This window comes from Monomorium pharaonis, chromosome 8 (genome assembly GCF_013373865.1).
Source record: "Monomorium pharaonis isolate MP-MQ-018 chromosome 8, ASM1337386v2, whole genome shotgun sequence".
Classification (NCBI taxonomy): Eukaryota; Metazoa; Arthropoda; class Insecta; order Hymenoptera; family Formicidae; genus Monomorium; species Monomorium pharaonis.
In genome coordinates this window covers 15,713,074-15,738,843 of record NC_050474.1, presented here as the reverse complement: position 1 = coordinate 15,738,843, position 25,770 = coordinate 15,713,074, and the positions used below count along the sequence as shown (strand labels likewise).

The following is a 25,770-nucleotide window of genomic DNA, read 5'->3' as shown; positions in this document are numbered from 1 at the left end:
TGTTATAATGTTGTCTGATTTCTGCTACAACGCGCATGGACGGCTCAAAAATCGGACAGCATTGTGTGATATCTTTAATGAGACATTAAGCTGATATCATTTAGCTGATGTCATAAGGATAACATTTTTAAGAAACTTAAATGAAACTCTTCAATAATATATATCTCAAAGACCTCTCTTAGATATCTCTGATAAATGTTACCATTTTGACATCATTTCCAAGATATCTAAATGTTTTCTTTAAAAAGTTCTCTTAAAGTTTTCTGACAAGCGTATTGTCTGGGCTTTTTTAATTTATCTGAAATTCTTTTATCTGTCTTATTTTCTATTGGTTGCCGGTATTATACATATACTTTAAACTTATGTATAATACAAGTAACCAATAGGAAATAATATAGATAAAAGAACTTCAGATAAATTAAAAAAATATAGCTGCCTAATACTTTTAGCCAAGCCTGTATACATACATATATTTCTATATAATTAGGGATCGTAAGGAAATAAAATTATTATAATTGTCAATACATTTTTAATAAGAGTTTAGGCATTTCTGTTATTTCAAATTTACCGTTATCGCGCGGTAGCCCAATACAATAAAGTACTTAATCTTTCAATACAATGTATATCGGCGAGAGAACAATTAAACTCTTATTAAAAATGTATTGACAATTAATAATAATTTTATTTCCTTACGATCCCTAATATATTAGAAATATATGTATGTATACAGCCCAGTAAACACATTTTATAGCGGCAATATAACATGGAAGTTACAAGTAATTTAACATTGTTATTCTTGTAATATGTAGGTGCTATATGACATGGAAATAACCTGTTACGTAATATTTGTTATACGCAAGTGATATAGCTGTTATACATTGTTTTGGCGTTACAGTTATTCAACAAAAATTGTATAATCGTAACATAACACGTTCGTATCAATGTTATTACGGAACGATGCGTCGTCGTTGACTCAGAAATCAAACAACATTATAACATCCTGAATGATAGATCTATCTGATAATAAAAAAATTATTATAAAGATAATGTTTTCAAAAATAACGGTTTGTCTGTAATTACTGCGCACAAAAAATGCACAAAATCGAAATTCATCATGTGCTGAACAAAAACAGAATAATAAATGTATACTATTCAATTTTTCTTAGAATTACGATCTATATAGTTCACCATCTAATTAATCATTTGAACGCTTCAAAGATTAGTGCTAAATAGATTGCAATTTCCATCAAATTATTAAGGTTATGGAAAAAGATAAATTTAACAATGAAATTAATAAGTAAATAAATTAATGCTATTTATTTTTAATGTTTTGCAAAATTTAATTGCTTTTATAAAAAATAATATAGTTGCGTCAGTTTATAACATATATAAGTATATGTAGACAATAACAAGTACCCATATCGATGAGTCAAATTGGCGTAGCAGGTAGAGTACAAGGTTCGTCATCCTAAGGTCCCGGGTTCAAACCTAGCAGCGGCAAATAAGAATAAAATAAAAAATTATATAATTTAAATTTAATTAATTAATTAAAATTTATTCTAAATGTAGTATGTGCTGTTGATAAAAATAATTAAAAAAAAATGAAATTTTTATTTTATTTTATTTTTCTTTGTAACTGTTGTGTAACGGTTAAATAACATGTAATTATAACATGTTATATTGCTGAGTCGGAAATTGTAACTTACATGTATGTTACGTGTAATTTCAGAGTAACGTAACCTGTTATATTCGGTTACATTGCTGTTACACTGCTGCTATATTACTGTGTTCACTGGGAGGATTGGCCAAAAGTATTAGACAATGATATAATTTAATTTCTCAATAATTTCTACTGCCGCAACCTTTTTTCTTACGTTTTTCTCTATAGAAACATATTAATGCAAGTTTTAAATTGACATTTAAATGGCAATTAAGATTATAAAGTAATTAACGGACATACTGTTCGATTTCTGCTGCCGATCTGCCTACAGGTTATGTCAACAGGCTCTGCTCGATTTCTGCTGCCAATCTGCTGTCAGTTATATCAGCAGGTTTTGTTTGATTTCTGCTGCCAATATGTTGTCAGATTATGTTAGCAAGCTCTGCTTGATTTCTGACAGCAGTTTGCCGACATCGTTGGATATTACAGACTTTGTATAAAATTTGTTGCCATTCTGTCGTCAAAAATTGATAGCATGCTCAAAATCTGTTCCTGCAGGCTTGGCTATCTGGAAGGTTATTTCCATGTCATATAGCACCTACATATCACAAGAATAACAATGTTAAATTACATGTAACTTCCATGTTATATTGCCGCTATAAAATGTGTTCACTGGGATTGCATATAATATTGTTGCGCCTTGCGGTACAACAAAATATTTTTGCCGTACCTTGCGGTGCGACAAAAGATTTTTTGGGATTCGTTGCTGCCCAAGGAGTTAGAACTCGCGGAAAGAGGCGGTTTTGTAGGCAGGGTCCTCAAATCACTCATTCACTGATTTTAATTTAAACTGATATAAGATTTATTTCTGTTGTTGTACACTGGTTGCGGTCGGCGAAGGTGCCGCGTCGTGTTACAATAGATTAGATACGACGCGTGACTCGGAGTTAACGCGTCGTCTCGTTGCTCCCTTAAGGCTTGCTAGCGGCTAAGTCCCGAACTCTTAATACACTTGTACGGGCCGTACGTATCGGCTTGATTTCCAATTACTGATCCCGCTGGCCACTGTTCGGCAGCGGCTTAAATAATGTCGCGGGTTTAATTGTTAGTGGGGGCATCGGGCCCTCTGCATGACCATATATGGTCATTCCCGCGCGCATCCGGCGCGCGGGAAATATTTGCGAGTTTAGCAACAATTGCCAAAATGCAGATATGCATTTCCGGTGGCATGATTGTTGCTAAGCTGGCTTCGCTACTTCTTTAAGGTGGCTGGTGCGTTGCCCAGTGCGATGACCGGCCGGCAGCGCACGAGGCATGTGTCACCTGACACCTTGTGATAGCGAGCCTTCCTCGGCGAGCTATCTTAATATTTTATTTCCTTTATTCTATAATATAAATTTATTGGTTGTGAGTGTTTCGCTCACAACATCCCTCCCCCGTTGAAAAAACAAAAACGGAGGTACGAGGTTTTTGTATATTTAATTAAAAACGCGTGCTACTGCTACGCTTTAGAATAGATCTGGGAATTGTATATTCCGAATCTATGTCTAGTGTGACTCGCTTCTCATGGCTGTTTCTCTTTTTCTTTTTTATTACAACAACAGTTATTATTATTGCTAATATTATTACAATCACTGTTCCGCTGGTAGCCGTTGGATAGATAAAGTGTGGTGACTGAAAAATTGTATTCGGTTGTTCATTCAATTTTTTGTCCATTTCGATAATTTGTTTGTTTAATTCCTCTAACTTTGAGGAATGTAGGAAAATGTTTTGTAATTTTATCGGCTGCACTGCATTTATGTTTAGCTTTGTTTCGTTCTTTAGTATAGAAATATTGTACTGTGGTAAAAATGTTTCTATTTCTGTACTGTGTGATAACTTAGGAGACTTTATTATCGTGTCTTCCGTCATTAATTTGCAGTTGTTTTTCAATGTTATTTTGCCCGTTTTTTCAATCACTTCCTTTATCTGTCCGTGGTCTTTACAGTAAAATGTTACAGTTTGTTTTTCCTGTACGGAATATAGCCATGAGTGCGAGTCGCCTAAGGCTATCCAAAAACTATGATTAGATATGTTTTTAATGTTACAATTTTCGTGATACCTATCGGTTTCTAAAAACGTTTTAACTTCACACACGGAGTGTGGATTAATTCTGTTCGCAGGATAATTTCGCTCGCATAGGTAATCTTTATTTATGTTCATACAATTTTGTAAATCGGTGCGCGGTAAGGTTATATACGTGTGCTGATCCCCGTCTATCGCTATGGTCGGATACCTGATGTCTATTACAGAGAATGTGTTATTATGTTCTGGCACAAGTAGTGCTATTACGTTTAACATTTCGTATTTTGACGTCGATATTAATGGAAAACGCAAAATCGTGTATATGTTTACGCTATCGCAGTATGCGCTTACAAGTGCAAATTGTTCAATAGTTGACCATTCTTCCTGGTTTGCTCTAAATGGAAAGTAGAGTCCTTCCGGGAGTTGAGAGTTCGCATCTTTAAGCAGTTGTATAATATGGTCTATAGGCGTTAGTCTGGGGTGCATTATACCCCCCGCCCTTTTTTTTTTGTTTGTGTGCCATTCGGATTCTAGTACGGGATGGATTACTCAGGCGGTTTTCAACCTGGTGAGTGTATTTTTATTTATTTATTATTTCTACTTCCTGCGTTAGCATGTGTGTATGAATGTGTGTATCTATTATTTTATACTCTCTCTCTCTTGTTTTTATTTTCGCGTTATCCCTCAATAAACGGTTTAATGCGATTTACGTGTACGCGAACTGTCCGTCTTCCCCTTTTTACCGTATAATTAACATGCGAATGTCTTTCGGTAACTGTATAGGGTCCGGTCCATTGCGTGTCTAACTTTTTAGAACGTCCTCGGCGAAGCGTTTCGTCGAAGAGTAGAATTTTATCGCCAATTTTATAATTAGTTTCCTTCACGGATCGATCGTAATAATCTTTCGATTTTTGCTTTTCATCTCTTATATTATCTTTGGCGATACTATTAGTGGCACGTAGTCTCTCCCGTAACTCGAGCGCATAGTCATCGTAGCTGTACGTCCTTTTAGGCGGCTTGGCTAGCGCTGTAGGTAATTCGGGGGGATGCCCGTAAATTAATTCGAAGGGAGTATACCCTGTTGCGGTGTGGGGGGTGGTATTATAGGTGTAGTTAACATACGGAATCCACTCGTCCCAGTCCGTCTGATCTTTATTAATGAAATGCCTTAGATACTCGGCTAAGGTTCGATGCGATCGCTCTAATACGCCGTTGCTTTCAGGGTGATAAGCAGTCGTCTGTATCTTCTTAATTTTGAGCAACTTGCAAGTATTCTTAAATACTTCGCTCATAAAATTAGTTCCCTGATCCGTTAAAATGCATTCCGGAATTCCATATTTTCCTAAAACGATTTTCGTCACGAATGCCTTACTTACGGTATTCGCTTCTTGGTTAGGAAGGGGCATAGCCTTACTAAATTTTGTTAGGTGGTCCTGAAATGTCAGCAGATACCGATTTTCGTTATTTGTTATGGTTAACGGTCCGACGATATCCAGCGCGCACTTTTCAAAGGGTCGGCTTGGTGTATCGGTGATAACTAGCGGTGCTTTAATTCTGCGAGAGAGTTTGTTCTTCTGGCAGAGCTCGCATTTCTTTATGTATCTCTCTACATCGGCTGTTAATCCATGCCAGTTGTGTTTTAGGCGTATTCTTCTTATTGTTCGCTCAATTCCCTGATGTCCTCCTGTCGGGGCATCATGGTATTCATATAGAATTTGTTTCTTTTCTTCTTCAGTATACTCCTGTATACTTTCATTATTTTTTATCGGCGTGCTTAGTTGTGTGTGTACAGTGTCTTCTTCGAGCGCGAGGATCTTATCCGAGTCTTCCGTAACGTGAGCCTCCCGCTTCACGTTTCGACTCAGCGCGTCGGCGTTCTAATTTTAATCGCCACCGAATCAGTCGCGATCCGGGGTCATTTACGCTAAATAACCATGTAAGTGGCTTATGGTCTGTCACTATTTTAAATTTTACGCCGTACACATATGGGCGGAAATGCTTAACAGCCCATACGATTGCTAGCAGCTCCTTTTCGGTAGTGCTATAATTTTGCTCCGCGCGATTTAACACTCGGCTTGCGTAAGCAATTGGACGGTCGCTACCTACCGGTCCCTGTGACAGGACTGCTCCGATTGCATAGTCGGAAGCATCCGTGGTCACGTTGAATTCCTGGGTGAAATCCGGATATTGTAGCACGGGTGCCGTCATCAATTTTTCTTTCAATGTATCGAACGCTATCTGCTGTTCGGTAGTCCAGACGAACTTTTCAGTTTTTTTTGTTAGCTTCGTCATTGGCTTAGCAATTTTAGAAAAGTCGCTGATAAATTTTCGATAGTAACCTGCAAGTCCGATGAAGGATTGAATATCCTTGACCTTGCGTGGTTCTGGAAAATCTTTGATTGCCTGTAATTTTCCGGGATCGGGTGCTATCCCGTCCTCAGAAATAATATGGCCGAGGTAATTCACCTCTTTTCGAAGGAACTCGCACTTATCGGGTTGTAGCTTCAGATTAGCTTCCCGTAGGCGTAGTAGCACTTCTTCTAAGCGCTTGTTATGTTCCTTTAGACTTGAGCCGTATATGACAATGTCATCTAAATACACGAGGCATCTAAGTCCTTGCATTCCAGTAAGCACAGAATTCATTAGCCTCTGGAATGTGGCTGGCGCATTTTTAAGTCCGAACGGCATCCGATTGTACTCGTAGTGTCCATACGGTGTCGAGAATGCGGTTTTCGGCTTATCATGCTCAGCCATGGGTATCTGATGGTACCCCGACGCTAGATCTAGCGTCGTGAAATATTTGGCATTTCCTAACTGGTCTAATATTTCATCAATATTCGGCAGTGGAAATGAGTCGCCAATAGTTAAATCATTCAACTTTCGAAAGTCAATTACTATTCGAAGTCGTGATTTTCCAGTCGAGTCAGCTTTCTTCGGCACAACTAACAAAGGTGCGTTCCACTGGCTCGTACTAGTGCGGATAATGCTATTTTTCAGCATTTCCTTTATTTGTGTACTCACTTCCTCCTTATGTTTGGCGGGGAGGCGATACGGTCGCACGTTCACAGGCGCGGCGTCGGCTCGCGTGCTGATCTCGTGTTTCACCGTCGAGGTACACGTCAGAGGTTCTCCGTTTAAATGAAATATATCCTGATATTCGTTGCATATCCGATTTAGTGCCTTTCGTTCCTCAGGATTGAGATGCTGTGTGCGTAATAGTAGTCATATGCGTTCTCCGCGGGGAAGCTTTGTCTCGCAGTCCTTTTCGGAGTTCACGACATAGACTTGTTGCATAGTATCTTCTTCGATATCTTCCACGGTAACGATCGGTGTGGTGATTTCCACTGGTTTATCCGTGGTGTTAATTATGCTTATAGGACACATAAAATTTTTTGGCTCTACCATGCATCTGCCAATATAGATGCCGGGCGAAGTTTCTTTGGCTCGGATTACTCCGGTTTTATTTCGGTTCGTTACTGCACGAACGATGGTTTCGCTGCGCGGTTTTAAAATAATTTTATTATATGGTTTAAGTCGCAGGGTGACATCTTCTATAGTCACTGTCTTATTTTTATAGTCGCATGTTACATGCTGTTTGCGCAGGAAATCGAGACCGATTATCCCTTCGTATTCCATAGGGAAATCGTCTCTCACCACGTATATGGCGTGTTTAATTTCTCGCTCGCCTATCTTGATAGTGGCTTGCATCTTTCCTATAGTATGCACTCGGTGGCCAGTTATTCCTACCAATGATACTTCTTCGGGATAAATTCTTGTTTTTCCCTTTAGGTTTTTTACCTTTATTAATGATATCGTTGCGCCTGAATCGAACAACATGTCGATTTTACCAGCGCGTGTTTCTCTGATTGGGAGCGTAATTAGGTCAAGACCGTCGCATCGTGTGCCGTCTCGTCTTACGTGTGTCACTTGATACGCTCGAGCGCGCGTACTCTGCGTGCGGCTCGTCGCTCCTTCTTCCTCGCTACTGTGCTCGGAGTCAGAGTTTCTTTTCTGCGTTATCGCTTTCTTTCTTGCTCCCGTTATCTCGGCGCTTTGCATCTTTCCTTGCGCGTTAGGTACCCTTGCTTTAGGCCGTCCGTGTAGATTCCAACACTCGTTGCGAGTGTGTCCGCGTTTTTTGCAATAGTTGCAATGCTTGTCGATTGCATTTATACGTTTGTCGGGTTGCGGCAGGGCGTATCTATTACTGCTCCTGTTATTCCGGCAATCCTTACTGTAGTGGCCATACTTGCCGCAATTTCGGCAACGGGCATCGGACTTGTCGTAGTGTCTCGGCGGGTCGGGTGTCCGTCTCGTGTTACTCACGGCGGGACCCTTGATTCTTTCCTCTGCGCTTGCGGCTGCTATCGCGTCCTGTAGCGTAACGTATCCGCGCGATCGGACTACCGCCTTTGTATCTTCGCGTAGCCCTATTTGATAGTTTTCCAATGCTTGCTGTTGCAGCATTTCTAAAATGATGCGCTTATGTTCGGCCGTGTATTGGTGTCGGCCTTCGATCATCGACTCGTACAGGTCTATCGTGAGCTTATCTGTACGCAGTCCGTAGGCTCGAGCACTTTCTCCTGGCTTTTGCTTCAGGGTATTGAAATCGAGCTGTAAATGTGTCGTACTTCGCTTACTCGCATAGCACGATTCTAATTCCGTTCTTAATTGCACGAAATCGCTTATCCGTCGTGTCTGAAAATCTAACATGGCGCGTCCCTTCAGTTTGGTACACAATATCGCGCCTAGTAAGGATACTTCATCCGACGGATCTATGTTCTCGATCGCGTAGGTCATGGCACTCAAGAATTCCTGTAATTTACTCGCGTTGCCGTCGAACTCGGGTATCATTCCTCGAGCTTCTTTTAGTGACAATATTCCGCGACCTCTCTGTCGGCGCACGTCGTCGTCCGGGTACTCGAACGCGGTTTCTCGCCGGCTATATCGCGTTTGCGTACGTAGTGTTCGCGAATTTGTTTCTCGCACCTCGTTGACTTCAGTGGTCAGTCTCCGGACCTCGTGCATCATTGCACGTAAGGCTTCCCGTATTTCCTGCACATCGTCTCTTTGCGTGACAGTGCGGGCAAGTCGTGGCGCATTAGCACTTAGTTCGTGGTGCAGGTTCTGTAGTTCCTGTTCTGCACCGGCGATGTACTGTTGAGTCTCTGCTTGTTCGTCGTTATGCATCGCGTCCGTTTGAAAAAAGTCAGCTGGGTCGAAAATGTCGGACTCGTATGACGTGAGTGAGAACTCGCCTCGTGACGAAACGCGACTAGGAGTGCGACTCTCGTACGGTCTTGTTCGTCGTTCTACACGGTGTTGCCGTGTCGCGTTGAATTCGTTTTGAAACAAACTCGCGTCGAGGTTCGCGAATGGGAATTCTCGTTCGCGGACGTTTTCCGGTAACTCGCTATCGTACGGATCTAGTTCTCTACGGACTCTATCGCGTGCTTCTATGACGGCTTGTTCGCAGTATTCGATAGCTCGAGTGGCTTGCTCGCTATGCAACCACGAGTCGTTTGCTATAGCAGCGTCGTTGTCTTTCGACATTCACGCCTATTCTACGCTTACGATAATCGTTATGTGATTACCGGGGGATCAGCACGTTTTTTACTATTAGTAGGGCTTATCGCTTTGCCCTTCGTATTTCGCTTTATACAATATTATTTCGACTTACAGTAACGCTGCGCTTCGCTTCATGTTGTCAGCTGTGTATTGCGGTAGGTCGGTACTCCGGTGTCGCTGATTACACTGCGTCGAGTGTTGAGCCGTGGCTGAGTTCTGCTCGGCGGGCTCGTCCAGTCAGCTGGTCCTCGAGGTCGTTCAGCTGCTCTCGACTCGTGACGTCGGTCCCTTGGCCTTGTAGGTAGTTCCTCGTTGGAGTTGTTTGCCTTCCTTCCTGGCAGTTAATCCCACCGCTGCCACCAATTTTGTTGCGCCTTGCGGTACAACAAAATATTTTTGCCGTACCTTGCGGTGCGACAAAAGATTTTTTGGGATTCGTTGCTGCCCAAGGAGTTAGAACTCGCGGAAAGAGGCGGTTTTGTAGGCAGGGTCCTCAAATCACTCACTCACTGATTTTAATTTAAACTGATATAAGATTTATTTCTGTTGTTGTACACTGGTTGCGGTCGGCGAAGGTGCCGCGTCGTGTTACAATAGATTAGATACGACGCGTGATTCGGAGTTAACGCGTCGTCTCGTTGCTCGCTTAAGGCTTGCTAGCGGCTAAGTCCCGAACTCTTAATACACTTGTACGGGCCGTACGTATCGGCTTGATTTCCAATTACTGATCCCGCTGGCCGCTGTTCGGCAGCGGCTTAAATAATGTCGTGGGTTTAATTGTTAGTGGGGGCATCGGGCCCTCCGCATGACCATATATGGTCATTCCTGCGCGCATCCGGCGCGCGGGAAATATTTGCGAGTTTAGCAACAATTGCCAAAATGCAGGTATGCATTTCCGGTGGCATGATTGTTGCTAAGCTGGCTTTGCTACTTCTTTAAGGTGGCTGGTGCGTTGCCCAGTGCGATGACCGGCCGGCAGCGCACGAGGCATGTGTCACCTGACACCTTGTGATAGCGAGCCTTCCTCGGCGAGCTATCTTAATATTTTATTTCCTTTATTCTATAATATAAATTTATTGGTTGCGAGTGTTTCGCTCACAACAATATATTATAATTTTGAATTTATTTAAACATTTAATTTTAAAGTTGTATTATTAAGGCATAAGATTTAAAAAATTTAATTTCAAAGTTGTTAGATGTTTGTTGTCGGAAGTTGTCGGAATGGTCAGACAGAGATAGTGAGTTTTATCGAAAGAGGTTAGAAAAGGAAAGAGATTAGATAAAGGGAAATTGTGATTAAGAGAAATTAAACAAGAAAGCCAGAAAGTGAAAGTTTTGAAAATTGATTAAAAATCAACAGGTAACATTACGTATAATACATTATAATTTTTAATTTATTTAAAGGGGATTAAGTATGGAAGTGAAGTGTGTGAGAGTAATATTGGACAATATGAAAATATAATATAAATAATAATTTGTGCTGAGAGAGAGAGAGAGAAAGAGAGAGAGAGAGAGAGAGAGAGAGAGAGAGAGAGAGAGAGAGAGAGAGAGAGAGAGAGATTGATTGATTGATTATTTTTATTAGCTTTTATTAGCTTTCTCAGCTATTTTCAATACATATATATACAATTTTATGCTACATCATTAAAAACAAATTCTTTTAGCATTCGTTTAAACATTTCTAAACGATTACAATGTTTAACTTCGTGTGGTAATGCGTTGTACGTTAACACACCCTCATAAAATAAACTTTTTTGCGCGCTTCTTGTTTTTCGAAATTCAATAACAATATCCCCTGTCTGCCTAGTTTCGCGTTCTCCCTCTACTATTCTAAGTCTATTACTAAATTGCTCCGGCATCATATTATTTAAGATCTTAAAAATAAATATGCACATATTGTAATACAGCCTTTGTCTTATGGTCATAAATTGCAACGCTTGGTGCATACATTTAACTTTGGTACGTTTGTCACATTGCAATATGACTCTCATAGCTCTATTTTGCGCTATTTGGAGCCTACTTAACTGTGTATCTCCCATATCTATTAGTAGCGTTGCACAATACTCAAAGTGAGGTGCTATAATTGTCTTGTATATCGTACATCTAGTGTAAGCCGAGATAAAGTTCCCTATTCCATTTAAAAAACTTATTTTCTTCCCTATTTTCTTTAGCATGTAATCACAGTGACCGCTGAATCTAAGTCTATCATCAATAATTATGCCCAAGTACTTTATTATTTCTACGCGCTCAATCTCATTTCCATCCAAACATCTCACAATAGTATTGTCTCTCAATTCTTTCCTTATACCTCTAACTAACATATATTTTGTTTTCCCCGCATTCATCTTCAGTTTATTAATATTCATTTATTCCTCCACTACGTTAAATGCAATATTCAATTTCCTCTCTATCTCCGCACTACTCTCACCTGTTACATATATTAACGTATCGTCCGCAAACATTTTTATATTACACACATCCGAGCAAACGTTAACAATATCATTCATATATATTATAAACAACAATGGGCCCAATACCGAACCCTGTGGCACTCCGTATTCCGTAGTCAGTATCTTAGACCATCTATCATTAAATTGAACTTGTTGCATTCTATCTTTTAAGTACGACCTAAACCATTCTAGAACTGTTCCTGTAATACCATACTGGTATAATTTCTCTAATAATCTTCCTCTATCAATTGTCTCGAAAGCCCGTTTAAGATCTACAAAAATAACTCCTACTATTTGTCTCTCACTAATAATCAATTTCCATTCATTTATAACTGTTTGAATTGCTGTTTCACACGAATAATGTTTCCTAAAGCCCGATTGATGTTCCGTTATAATATTATTACTTTCTAGGTAGACCTCAATTTGCTTTTTAACTATTATCTCTAATACTTTTTCATATATTGGTAATATATTAATAGGCCTATAATCACTTGCCCTCTTAGGTTTCTCTACTTTTGGTATTGGAATTATCGTGGATGTTTTCCACTCTTTCAAGAAACAACCCTCCCTCAATGACTTATTTATTATATCACAATATTCCTCTTCTATGACACAAAATACCGTTTTTAATATATCGCTAGTTATTCCTTCTTCTGTACCTTTCTTTTTTGGTAATTCCCTAATGATTTTTCTTACTTGTTCTGTCGTAATTGATTCAAATTTTTCTAGCTCTCCCATCTTTTCAATACAATAAATAGTTCTCTTATTTGTGCTCATTGTATAATTCTTATCTATAGATTTTATTATGTCTTTAATACTTTGTATATAATATAAGTTAAATTTATCAGCTATATCACACTCTATATTATTGTCTAATATTTCAAAATCTATTTTTCCTACAACTTTCGCGCCTATTGGTCCTCCTTTAATAATTTCTTTTAATGATTTCCACATAGTTGTGGGATTGTTACTATTATGATCAATCATGTTTTCATAATATTCTTTTTTCTTTGTTCTAACTCATTAATATCTAAATCATTTTTTTTTTCTAAATTACTCTCCACTAGCTTAATAAACTCATCCGCATTATATCTACTATAATCCCTACCACTGAATTCTTTATATTTATTTACAATCTTATTCGTATTTATCACGACTTTTATCCACGCATGATCCGTTATCTTAGGTTCGTACTTGACTTCTACATTTATATCTTTATTCGCAAAAACTAGATCTATAATTGTTTTACTATTTTCGGTAACTCTCGTTGGTTTATCCACATACTGCTTCATACCTAGACTTTGCATAGTCGTTAGTAGTTTATTTGTATAATAAGAGTCTGTCATACAATCTATATTAAAGTCTCCTAATATTATACACTCTTCCTTTATCGTTAATTCTTCTACTATCTCCTCTAAGAATCCTATAAACTCTCCATGTGACGCACTCAGTGAATGATATATTACCATTAACACTCCTTTAAACAATTTCTCTTTTACTTCTATTGCAACGCACCACACAATCCTTTCTAATTTTTTCAATACTATTATTTCATACTTGATATCGTCTCTTACATACAGAGCAACCCTCCCTGTATTTCTATTTTCCGCGTATCGGCTGATGCCGATCCTATCGATACGACCTACTCACGTACGTAACTTTAATTAATATACACGTCACTATAAATGTCTACCTGTCGCGACATGTATGACCCGCATGGAAAGTACACTGATTTTCCGCATAGATCCACGCACTCTCGCTAGAAAACTTTGGTCCTATTTGGTCCTTACGCGTATTCTTACAGCCACGCCACCTTTTTATAATTTTCTTTTACTTCTTAATCACTTTAAATTAACTGCATTTGCGGAACGATCTTTAACACGTCCATCACGGTAGAGACCGATAGGAGAGAGGGAGAGGGAGAGGGAGAGGGAGAGGGAGAGAGAGGGAGGGAGGGAGAGAAAGAAAGAGAGAGAGAGAGAGTGAGAGAGAGAGAGAGGGAGGGAAGGGAGAGAGTGAGAAAGCGTGAGAGATAAAGAAGGGGATTAAGTAAGAAAATAAAGTGTGTAAGAGTGATATTAGAAACATGAAAATATAATATGATTAATAATTTGTGTTTAGACAGAGAAAGAGATGGAGGGAGGAGAGTGAGAGAGCGTGAAAGATAAAGAAGGGGATTACATAAGAAGGTAAAGTGTATAAGAGTAATATTGAACAACATAAAAATATAATAAATAATTTGTGTTGAGAGAGAAAAAGAGGGAGAGAGGGAGAGTGAGAGAGCGTGTGATAGAAAAAAATAAAAAATAAAATTTAAAATAATTAAGTACATAATAATTTTTTATAAAATATGTTTTTATATAATATTATGTAATTATTTATAAAATTATACTTACACGTTTTTTATTCAAAATTGCAGAACATAAAAGATAGATTAAGGAAAGGGAAAAAGAATAAGGAAAAGAGAGAAAAGATTCAAGAAAGCATAATTCTTTTAAATTAATAAACATTAAGACATTTTCATAAAAAAACGGAGAGAGAAAAAAAAAAGAAAGACGAGATAGGTATTTAATAATTGTTTAAAAAGCTGTAAAGCTTGTTTTGTCAAAATTTCGAATTTTTAATGACTTAATTGCGTTTTTATTTTTAACATATATCAATGTTTTTATTTAAGGTTAAAGAAAATAAGCATTATATTAAAAAAAGAAAAAAAATAGAGGAAGCAGAGAGTAAGAGAAGAAAAAAAGAAATATTAAAAAAGTATATTGTACTTGCGTTAACAGTGAATATTGTATTAAGTATTTTATGTAGTTGGCAGCCCGCAATTACATATGTTATTGGTTTTTTTTCTGTGTGTGTATTTTTTTTATGTGTGCATGTGTGTGTGCGGGCGCGCGTGTAAGTGTAAAATTATGTAAATTTATAAATAATTATTGTACATAATATTATATAAAAACATGTTTTTATATAATACACAAATGTATGTGTGTATGTATTTATTCACAAAAAGTTAAATAATTAAATAAATAATAATTTTTAATAAAATATGTTTTTATATAATATTATGTAGTTATTTATAAAATTACACTTACACGTTTTTTATTCAAAATTGCAGAAGATAAAGGATAGATTAAAGAAAGGGAAAGAGATAAAGAAAAGGAAGAAGAATAGGAAAAGAGAGAGAAGATTCAAGAAAGCATAATTCTTTTAAATTAGTAAAGATTAAGACATTTTCTTATAAAAACGGAGGGAGAAAAAGAAAGAAAGACAAAAAAGGTATATAATAATTATAGATGAGGTGATGGTTGTGCAGGAGGAGTTGCAATTTTTTATAAGAAGAATATAAAAGCCGATGCATTACACATTACTAATGAAAAAAACATTTTTAATAATCTGGATATTTTAGGTATTAAAATCAATTTAAAAAATAAAAATAAACTCTAATATATTATAATAGAAGACAAAGAAACATAAAAATAAATCATAGAGTACATTCCATCGGATTTTGAGACAGCTATAAGAAAATCGATATATCTATCCGGTCGGAGTCAACGTTAATTACAACCGAACGATATATTGATTTTCTATACCTGACTCGACTGAATAATCATTAATATTATGTATGGTCGGGAGGGGGGGGTGGAACGATTCCGTACCGTCTCCCGAGTGGCGAAAAAGCGATTTGGTCAATTTGGTGGACTGTATATGATCGGTAAAGGGAAGAGCACCCCGAGGGTTTGAGCTCTCCGCGAGTAGCGTGCTAGAGTAAACGCGAGTGGCGCGAAGTGATGAGGGAAAGCGAAAGCGTTTGATCATGCAAGTAAAAGAAGAGAAAACCATGGAAAGGTATTCGACTCACCGCACGTTGCCGCTCCGCCCTCGTCCTTCCGCCGCTGCAGGAGATCCCGTGTCCGGCACGTGGGGACGGCTGGAAGATTGATCGGCTACGTCCAGGATGCAGGCGCAAATCAGATCAAGTAGAAGTGCAAGCAGGAAAATTAAGCACATGCGTAGGAAGTGGAGCAAGCAAAATCCAAGAACACACGCTGTGATCGTGGTGCGATTCCGACCGTTCTCGTGGACTGTTGGAATGAGTCTATCCCCTCTTGCTGTAACGAAGTTACAGGAGAAGCGAGAATCCACCCGACAAGTAGCGATTGTTGATCGATGCGGTGGCAGCACCGCTTGGTGAGTCGATATAATCGAATATTTAAGCCCGCTTTCGATCAACATTCGCGCGAGTAAACAAAACATATATATACATAAACAGAATGCAACTAAATTAGGAACGACTTATGTTCCGAACCGATAGTCACGGGATAAGTGGACCTATTTATCCGCCGATATGTAATAAGTCCTAGTGTACGTGATTATAAAAATAACGCATAGGTGGCGTGCAACAGGGTCCTCGCGATCGGCACGCGGCTCGTTAACTTCACTTCCGCTTGGTACACGCGTGCGAGAACACGCGCGATATATAGTAATAAATTTTTGAGTTTCTTGTTGACAAACGTCTTCATTCATTTTATACATCACACGCAGGCATTCCAGGCATACATCCAGGCATTCCAGATCCACAAATTCATACATGGTCCTTCGAGCCGGATTATCCGGTACCTGGATGTTCGACAAGGAACGAAACGCACAAGCAGCGAAGTCGAGGGTTATGGCGTCGCATGGAAACAGCAAAGGGTGCACCATAGCAACGAATCAAGAAATCAAGAGTTGCACTACAACTGCCGATTAAGCAAGCTTGAGTGGTGCAGTAAGCATAAAGGCCTCGTGCTAAGCAAGGGTACGTACGTAACCCTCACACACAACGAATCGAAAGTAAGCATCTCCTCATCAACGAGCAACGGGCGACCGCCGGGAATAACACGTGGCCGTCGTAAGCAGCACGCAGCAGCCGGAAGCAGCACGTAGTCGCCATAAGCAACACGGTACCGCCGGAGGAAGCGCGAGCACCGGACCGTGAGGGGGCTCGACGGTGCAGACGAAGGAGCGACGGCCATATTGGAAGCAGACCAGAGGGAAAGCGCGTTCGCAAAGGCAACAAGTCCAGAGTACGTTCGGTTGTGGTATGTAAGTGAGATTAGAGTGGCTCGCGTTGATTGTTTGTAAGTTCACGGTAAATATTTGAGTGATCACCGGTAATATTAAATTGTATTTGCGTAATAACATTAATCGGAATGGCGAGCGAACAGGCAATGAGTTTGTTAAAAAAGAAACGCGGTATCATTAAGGGTCAACTGTCTAAGTTCACCACATTCGTCGATAGATTCACGGACGCGGGAAGTGTGACGGAATTGGTCGCTCGGTTGGAGAAGGCTGAAGCGTTATGGTCGGAATTTGATAAAATACAGACTGAAATCGAGCTAGCGGACGATTCGGAGGCGCAGGCAGGTCATCGCGACGCGTTTGAAGCGTCATATTTTGTAGTGATAGCTAGGGCTAGAGAGTTAGGACAGATGAATCCAGATGTGCAGCCGCAAACAAATCACGCGTGTAACAATTCAAATCAAAACGTGCAACTACCTACATTGAAATTACCGGAGTTTGACGGTGAATATAGCAAGTGGATGCAATTTAGCGATACGTTTAGAGCAATAATTCATAACAACGCTATTTTAACCATTACACAAAAATTTTACTATTTGAGGTCGTGTTTAAGCGGAGATGCCGCGCGGGCCTTAGACACATTAGAGGCATCGGATGCAAACTACGACATTGCTTGGAATATTTTGAAAGAAAGATTTGAAAATAAAAATATCATAATACACAATCACGTAAAAGCCTTGTTCGATTTACCGCAGGTTATCAAAGATTCCCACGCGTCTCTGAGGGACCTGTCTGATAGCATGTCGCAACATTTGCGCGCATTAGAATCGCTAGGGCAGCCGGTAGAAAGCTGGGACTCGATAATAATTTTTCTGATTACAACTAAATTAGATTTAGCATCGCGGAATGAGTGGGAAAAAATGTCGGTTAAACGCAAGGAGTTACCCAGCATTGATAGTTTCAAGATATTTTTAAACGAGCGCTGTCAAATACTTGAAAGATTATTCAAAGATACTAAACAAACGGATAAACGCAATTCAAATAAAGATTCAAAGAATACCACAAAGGCGGGTTCGTTAACTCATTTAGCGGCAAACGTAGCAAAATGCATGTTTTGCAAGGGCTCACATAGCATATATTTTTGTAAAGACTTATTAAGCTTACCCGTTGACAAGCGATTAACACAAGTTAGAAAATTAAAGCTATGCACGAATTGTTTGAGAAATAATCATTTCAGCAAGGATTGCAGAGCAAGCGGCTGCAAAAAATGCAGCGGCAAACACAATACCTTATTGCATTTTGGCGATTCAAAGGTTGAGCACGAAACGAATAATCAATCCTCATCGAATATAAACAAGGCAGTAGATAACGACAAAGCAAGCATAAATCAGGAGTCAGCGATAACTACACATGCGGTTCAGGCAGCTCATAATTCGTATATTTTATTGGCAACAGCGAGAATTGTTATATTTGATAACAATGGTAGATCACATCCCTGTCGAGCTCTATTAGACAATGGTTCTCAATCTAATTTTATCACGAGCAAATTAGCGCAAAAATTAGGGCTAGCGAAAACACCCATAAAGATTCCGATTTGCGGAGTTAATCAAAACATAACCCATATTTCGCACAGAACTGAAGCGTCTATTAAATCGTTATATAACAATTATAAGGCCAAATTATCCGTTTTAGTAGTTGACAACATTACACAGGATCTACCGAATAGATTCTACAACATCTCCGCGTTAAACATTCCGGAGGGTCTCTCATTGGCGGATCCGCGTTTCAACTATCCCGAACCAGTAGATATGTTGTTAGGTGCTGGTATATTCTGGAAGCTCTTGTGCGCGGGACAAATCTAGTTGGGTGAAGGCAGACCATTCCTTCAAAAGACAAAACTAGGTTGGATTGTGTCAGGGCCCATGGCGCCTAGATGTAAGGAGTCAGAATCGTTATGCCATCTTAATACAATACAAGATATTCGCGATAGTCTAGAACGGTTTTGGAAAATTGAGGAATGTTTGTCAACACCAAATTTGACAAGAGAGGAATCCGAGTGCGAAGACCTATTCGTAAAGACCATGAAGCGTGACGAGCAAGGGCGGTTTACGGTACGGTTGCCTTTTCGAGCAAACGCGGACAAACTCGGAGATTCGTTAGATATGGTAATTAAGCGACTTTACTCATTGGAAAAACGATTAGCCAAGGATTCTAGTCTCAAGGAGCAATACGTTAGCTTCATGAATGTGAACTTAGAACTTGGTCATATGACCGAGGTAAAGTCAAGCGACAGGGACCTCGAGTCAGTGTACTATCTACCGCATCACAGCGTAGTAAAGGAATCGAGCATAACTACCAAGACACGCGTGGTTTTTGATGCATCAGCGAAAACGTCAACGAACTTGTCGCTGAATGACGTCTTAATGGTCGGTCCAGTCATTCAAGACAGTTTATTCGCGATACTGATCAGATTTAGAATGCATAAGTACGTTTTTACCGCGGATGTAACGAAAATGTACAGGCAAGTTAATGTTCATGAAGCCCATCGAGATTTTCAACGCATCATTTGGCGTCCAGATGAAAGAGAACGTATACGTCACTATCGGTTAAATACATTGACATACGGGACAGCTCCGGCTTCATTTGAGGCTATACGGTCACTTCGGCAAACAGCTGTGGATAAACAGAGTGTATTCCCTGATGCATCAAACATAATTTTATCGGATTTTTATGTCGACGATCTTATTTCGGGATCTAATACGGTGAAAGATGCGCTGAGACTTGCGCATGAAATAGATACGATATTGCGCGGCGGATGTTTTCATTTGCGCAAATGGAATAGCAATAGCGAGGCCTTTATCAATGCAATACAAACTGAACCGGGTAGTAATCAAATACATTTAACGCAGGATACTAATTCTAAAACGCTTGGTTTGTCTTGGGACGCTAAGAAAGATATGCTGAATTATCAAGCAAATGCGATTAGTAACAAATCGAATAGGGTTACGAAAAGAGCGATATTGTCAGTCGTGTCGCAATTATTTGATCCGCTAGGATTAGTTAGTCCCACAATCGTTTTGGGAAAAATTATCATGCAGAAAATATGGAAATTAGGAATCGGTTGGGACGAAGCATTGCCCCTCGACTTATTCACGCTATGGAGTCAATTCTGTGAAGATATGAAATTCATAAACGAAGTTTCTATACCTAGATACACGATGGGTCATCAATGCAGGGTATTAGAATTGCATGGTTTTAGTGACGCGTCCGAAATTGCATACGGAGCGTGCCTATACGTACGAGCGGTGGATAAGACCGGTAAGATTATCACTAAATTATTATGTGCTAAATCGCGCGTGGCACCAGTAAAAACAATAAGTTTGCCGCGTCTTGAGCTGTGTGGTGCGGTATTATTGGCACGTTTACATCAGCAAGTAATCGAAGCATTGAGTCGCCTTCCAAATTGGAAGTCTGATAGTTTTTATTGGTGTGACTCTACTATCGTTTTATCGTGGATAGCTACCGAATCAAGACTATTAAAAACCTTCGTAGCAAATAGAAGCGCGGAAATACAGAGACTTACAGACAGTAAGCGTTGGGCGCATGTCGCGGGGAGTGAAAATCCAGCAGATATTGTATCTAGAGGCATGAGCTTATCTAAACTAGCGACTTCGCAATTATGGTGGAACGGGCCACCATGGTTAGGGCTAGGGTCGAATCATTGGCCAATCACAGATAATACGTGTATTCCTGTGCCTTCTGAATTGAAGGCAAGCAAAATAGCATGCATTACGATTAAATCTGATTAGGATGTCTTCAATCGTTTTTCATCATACTTAAAATTACTTAAGGTAATGGCCTATTGCTTGCGTTTTATCGACAATATACGAAAGGGCGTGAGCGAGAGGCGTTTCGGTTCATTATCAGTTGATGAACTAAACGAATCATTGCTCACACTCGTTAAAATAGTTCAAATTACACATTTTGCACCCGAAATCAATAGTTTAGAACGCGAAAATGCGGTGCGATCTAGCAGCAAAATCTTATCGTTAAATCCATTCTTAGATGAGTACCGCATTTTACGAGTGGGTGGTCGATTAAAAAACTCTAAATTGCAGTACGAGCACAAGCACCCTATGCTGCTACCAAACAAGCATGTGTTCACCCAGATGCTCATAACATATGAACACGAAAAACAGATGCATGCGGGATTAACGAGTACGTTAGCCGCGATTAGAACGCGTTTTTGGATTTTAAATGCTCGGAGCACAGTGAGGAAAATAATCTTCCGTTGCATGATCTGCTTCCGGACAGCCCCTAAGGGTGAAAGTTATCAAATGGGAAACCTACCCGAATCTCGTGTGAACGCGGACAGGCCATTCACAGTGGTCGGAATAGATTACGCGGGACCGTTTCTGGTTAAAGATGGCAAATTACTAAATCGAAAATTGGTCAAATGTTATTTGTGTATATTTGTTTGTTTTTCAACAAGAGCCGTACATCTGGAAGTCGTGGGCGACTTAACAAGCGATTCGTTTCTAAATTCACTCAAGCGATTTGTTTCAAGGCGTGGAATATGTAAGCATATTTACTCTGATAATGCCACTAATTTTGTTGGTGCGAAGAATGAGCTCGGCGAAGTTTTCAATTTGTTAAATCAAATAGATAGAGATAGTAAATTCGTAAATTTTTTAAGTCAAAACCTGATACAGTGGCACTTTATTTCACCGCGTGCTCTCAATTTTGGAGGTCTCTGGGAGGCGGCAGTGAAGAGCGCTAAGTATCACATTAAAAGAATAGTAGGCGAAGCGCATTTAACGTTTGAAGATTTGTATACGGTGATCACTCAAATCGAGGCTATCATGAATTCTCGGCCGTTGATGCCAATGTCCAATGATCCCAATGATATGGATATTCTAACACCGGGGCATTTCCTAATTGGTGAGCAACTCACGTCAGTACCACAATCGTCCGTCGTAGAGTTGCCCACGAATCGAATGAATCAATATCAGCGATTACAACAGATGGTACAACATTTTTGGTCACGTTGGACCAGCGAATACTTGTCACATTTGCAACAACGTTCCAAATGGATGAAGGACGTTCCCTCAAAAGTCAAAGTGGGTAGCATGGTACTCCTGAAGGAAGACAACACACCACCACTGCAGTGGAAGCTGGGGCGTATTACGGAACTGCATCCAGGAGCAGATGGCGTACCTCGCGTAATTAGTGTTAAAACCTTTACCGGAATCTTAAAGCGAACAATAGGAAAGATATGTATATTGCCCATTGAGGAATCAATGTAATAAATAAGCGTTAAGTTAATGTTAAGGGATTAGTTTCTCGGCAATTAATCTTTCAGCAAACAAGGTTATTATGAGTAGAATTCAACTCAATATATAAGCATTGGCTATTTTGATTAGTTGGTTATTACTCTGCGAGAGATATCCATAAGTGAACATGTATGTTTTGTTACCTTTATTATTATTTCACTTGTTAATAGAAGTAGATCTCGTTATTGTTTGTTTGTTCAGATACGAAGAACTTAGTTTGATAAGTTAATATAATTCATTTTGATTGAAAGCAGTCCTTTCAAGAGGCGCGGTATGTTCCGAACCGATAGTCACGGGATAAGTGGACCTATTTATCCGCCGATATGTAATAAGTCCTAGTGTACGTGATTATAAAAATAACGCATAGGTGGCGTGCAACAGGGTCCTCGCGATCGGCACGCGGCTCGTTAACTTCACTTCCGCTTGGTACACGCGTGCGAGAACACGCGCGATATATAGTAATAAATTTTTGAGTTCCTTGTTGACAAACGTCTTCATTCATTTTATACATCACACCGTCAAGAGAAAATAAGGATCTCCAGGCATTCCAGATCCACAAATTCATACAACTTATTATATACAATATATACACGAACCAACTAATGTACCTTTTTATAATATTATATAAAAATAGATTTTATTAGAAAATTATATTTATTTAAATGTTTTTAAAATTTTATTTTTTATAAATATCTATATACAGGATGTTTGGTAAAGATTTATGCAATCTTTATAAACAAGTAGAGCACATTAAACTAAACAGAAAAGTCCTTTACCGTTTTTCCATTTTTGCAATAGTTAACGAGTGATTGATTACACTTTACTTTTTCCTTTTTTGTGTGCCTGTGTAATCAACAACTTATTAACTATTGCGAAAATCGCAAAATGTTAAAGAACTTTTCTGTTCAATTTAATGCGCTCTACCTGTTTATAAAAATTGTATAAATTTTTACAAAACACCCTGTATATTTACATAAAATGTACATATACATTCGCATGTATATATGATATTTATGTTTTTACGTACATAACATATATATGTTCATGACATAACATAACATGCTATTTTATACAAAAATAAGGCACAAAAAATAACGCAACAGCTTTTTAAATAATTATTATATACCTTTTTTGTCTTTCTTCCTTTTTTCTTTCTCCATTTATTTATGAAAATGTCTTAATCTTTATTAATTCAAAAGAATTATGCTTCCTTGAATCATCTCTCTCTTTTCCTTTTTCTCTCTCTCTTCTTTATCTCTTTTCCTTTCTTTAATCTATCCTTTATTTTTTGTAATTTTGAATAAAAAATGTATAAGTATAATTTTATAAATAATTACGTAATATTATATAAAAACATATTTTTCAAAAAATTAGTATTTACTTAATAATTTTAATTTTAATTTATTTTTTATAAAGTATTTACTTGATAATTTTAATTTTAATTTATTTTTTATAAACACACACACACACTCACACACGTATGTATGTATGTATTTATTTATTTTAAAAAAGTTAAAAAAATTAAGTAAATAATTAAAAAAAAACATGTTTTTAAATAATATTATGTAGAATAATTATTTATAAATTTACATAATTTTACACACACGCGCGCATGCTCACATAAAAAAAAATACAGCCAATAACATATGTAATAGCGAGCTGATAACTACATAAAATATTCAATACAATATTTACGCTTAACGCAAGTACAATGTTAATACTGCAATAACATATAATATTGCATTGAGTAGGCAGTCCTCAACTACATATCTCATTGAATACATTACATTTTTTTGCAGTGTATATACGGTTTTACATCCGTATCAGCTGTATTAATTGATTTTGAGACAGCTGTAAGAAAATCAATATATATACCCGTTTGGAGTCAATGTTAATTACAACAAAACGATACATTGATTTTCAACACCTGACTCATTAATATTATGTACCTTCTTTATTTCTATTTTTAGTATATACCTTTTTAATATTTCTTTCTTTCTTCTCTTACTTTCTGCTCCCTCTATTTCTTTCTTTCTTTTTTAAACATAATGCTTATTTTTTTTAACCTTAAAAAAAACATTTAGATATGATAAAAGTAAAAACGCAACTAAGTCATATTAAGACTTCAAAATTTTGACAAAACAAGCTTTATATTGTAAAAGAAAGGAAAAAAAGTATTTCAAAGAAAAAATTAAAAAAATATTTTTTTTAATTATAGATATATAAATATTATTGTTTATAGAAATAAAATACTTACTTAATGTTATAAAGAATTAAGCTTTTTTACTTCTCTGTCTCTCTCCCTCTCTCTCTCTCTCTCTCTCTCTCTCTCTCTCTCTCTCTCTCTCTCTCTCTCTCTCTCTCTCTCTCTCTCTCATACTTTACCGTATTGATATGTATTTTTTTTGAAATTGCTTAGAAAAGAATGAACTTTAAGAATCTGGATTAATATTAGCCAGATTTTAACGAGAAACTTGTGAAAAATGATAACAAACTTTTACTTTTTTCAATTAAAAAATACATGTTTGGTTTTCATGCGATACAAAAGATTCGCACTTAACAAATCAAATTTTCGCCTAGGGATTCTCAAAGTAGGGTCTTTGCCCTTTAATTTAAAAACAAAGTACTTAATGTAATTTAGATGATTTTTCGCAAAGTTGCATCACTTTGAAGATTGCCTAAAAATCGGTTAAAATTTTTGTCTCGTTTTCTTTTGCGCCAGTGTATATATAGATATTTATAAAAAATAAAAAGTTTAAAAAAATGGTAAGAATTAAGTGATAGGTAAAAGGAAAGAGAGAGAGAGAGAGAGAGAGAGAGAGAGAGAGAGAGAAGGAAAGAGAGAGAAAAAGAGAGAGAGAGATTAAGTAAATTTGAAAGAAATCTTATTAAGAGAGAAAAAAAGAGAGAGTGCGAGATTTTTCGGGAAGGTAACATTTGCGTTTTAAATATTTTGAAAAAAAGGAATCTTACACTCTTAATTCTCATTTCTTATTAATTATCATTCTCAATAATTATTATTTTTTATTAATTATTATTCACATTAAATATCATTTGCGTTTTAATTATTTTGACATTTTATGTAATTTAATAGAAGAAAAGGAATGAGATTAGAGAGAAAGAATTGAGATCGAGAGAGTTTAAAAAAGAAATGCAGAAAGTGAAATGCAGTGTTGAAATTTGATTGAAAATTATCAGGTAACATTGCATATAATATATTGTAATTTTTAATTTATTAAAAAATTTAATTTCAAAGTTGTATTATTAAGGCATAAGATTAAAAAAATTTAATTTTAAAGTTGTTGGATGCTTGTTGTCAGAAGTTGTTGAAATGGTCAGAGAGAGATAGTGAGTTTTATCGAAAGAGATTAGATGGAAGGAAATTATGATTGAGAAAGATTAAACAAGAAAGCCAGAAAGTGAAAGTTTTGAAATTTTATTGAAAATTAACAGGTAGCATTACATATAATATATTATAATTTTTAATTTATTTAAAGGGGATTAAGTATGGAGGTAAAGTGTGTAAAAGTGATATTAAGAAACATGAAAATATAATATAATTAATAATTTGTGTTTAGAGAGAGAGAGAGAGAGAGAGAGAGAGAGAGAGAGGGAGAGGGAGAGGGAGAGGGAGAGG

General features: G+C 37.7%; 4 protein-coding genes across 4 annotated transcripts in view; all 4 read left to right on the top strand.

Moving 5' to 3' along the window:
- Nucleotides 1-14,042, top strand: part of LOC105833731 (stromal interaction molecule homolog) — a 98,847-nt gene extending 84,805 nt beyond the window's left edge. Inside the window, exon 11 of the mRNA XM_036290663.1 lies at nt 13,864-14,042. Coding sequence (XP_036146556.1) covers nt 13,864-13,910 — 47 coding nt within the window. The 3' untranslated portion in view covers nt 13,911-14,042. The remainder of the gene's footprint in view (nt 1-13,863) is intronic.
- A 2,889-nt stretch (nt 14,043-16,931) lies between these two features.
- LOC118646938 lies at nt 16,932-18,662 on the top strand. Its single transcript, XM_036290890.1, has one exon. It carries the CDS (start codon nt 16,932-16,934, stop codon nt 18,660-18,662), a length of 1,731 nt encoding a protein of 576 aa, XP_036146783.1.
- A 60-nt stretch (nt 18,663-18,722) lies between these two features.
- Nucleotides 18,723-20,609, top strand: LOC118646937. Its single transcript, XM_036290889.1, has one exon. It carries the CDS (start codon nt 18,723-18,725, stop codon nt 20,607-20,609), a length of 1,887 nt encoding a protein of 628 aa, XP_036146782.1.
- A 45-nt stretch (nt 20,610-20,654) lies between these two features.
- Nucleotides 20,655-22,106, top strand: LOC118646936. The gene has a single exon (XM_036290888.1). It carries the CDS (start codon nt 20,655-20,657, stop codon nt 22,104-22,106), a length of 1,452 nt encoding a protein of 483 aa, XP_036146781.1.
- Nucleotides 22,107-25,770: the final 3,664 nt, after the last annotated feature.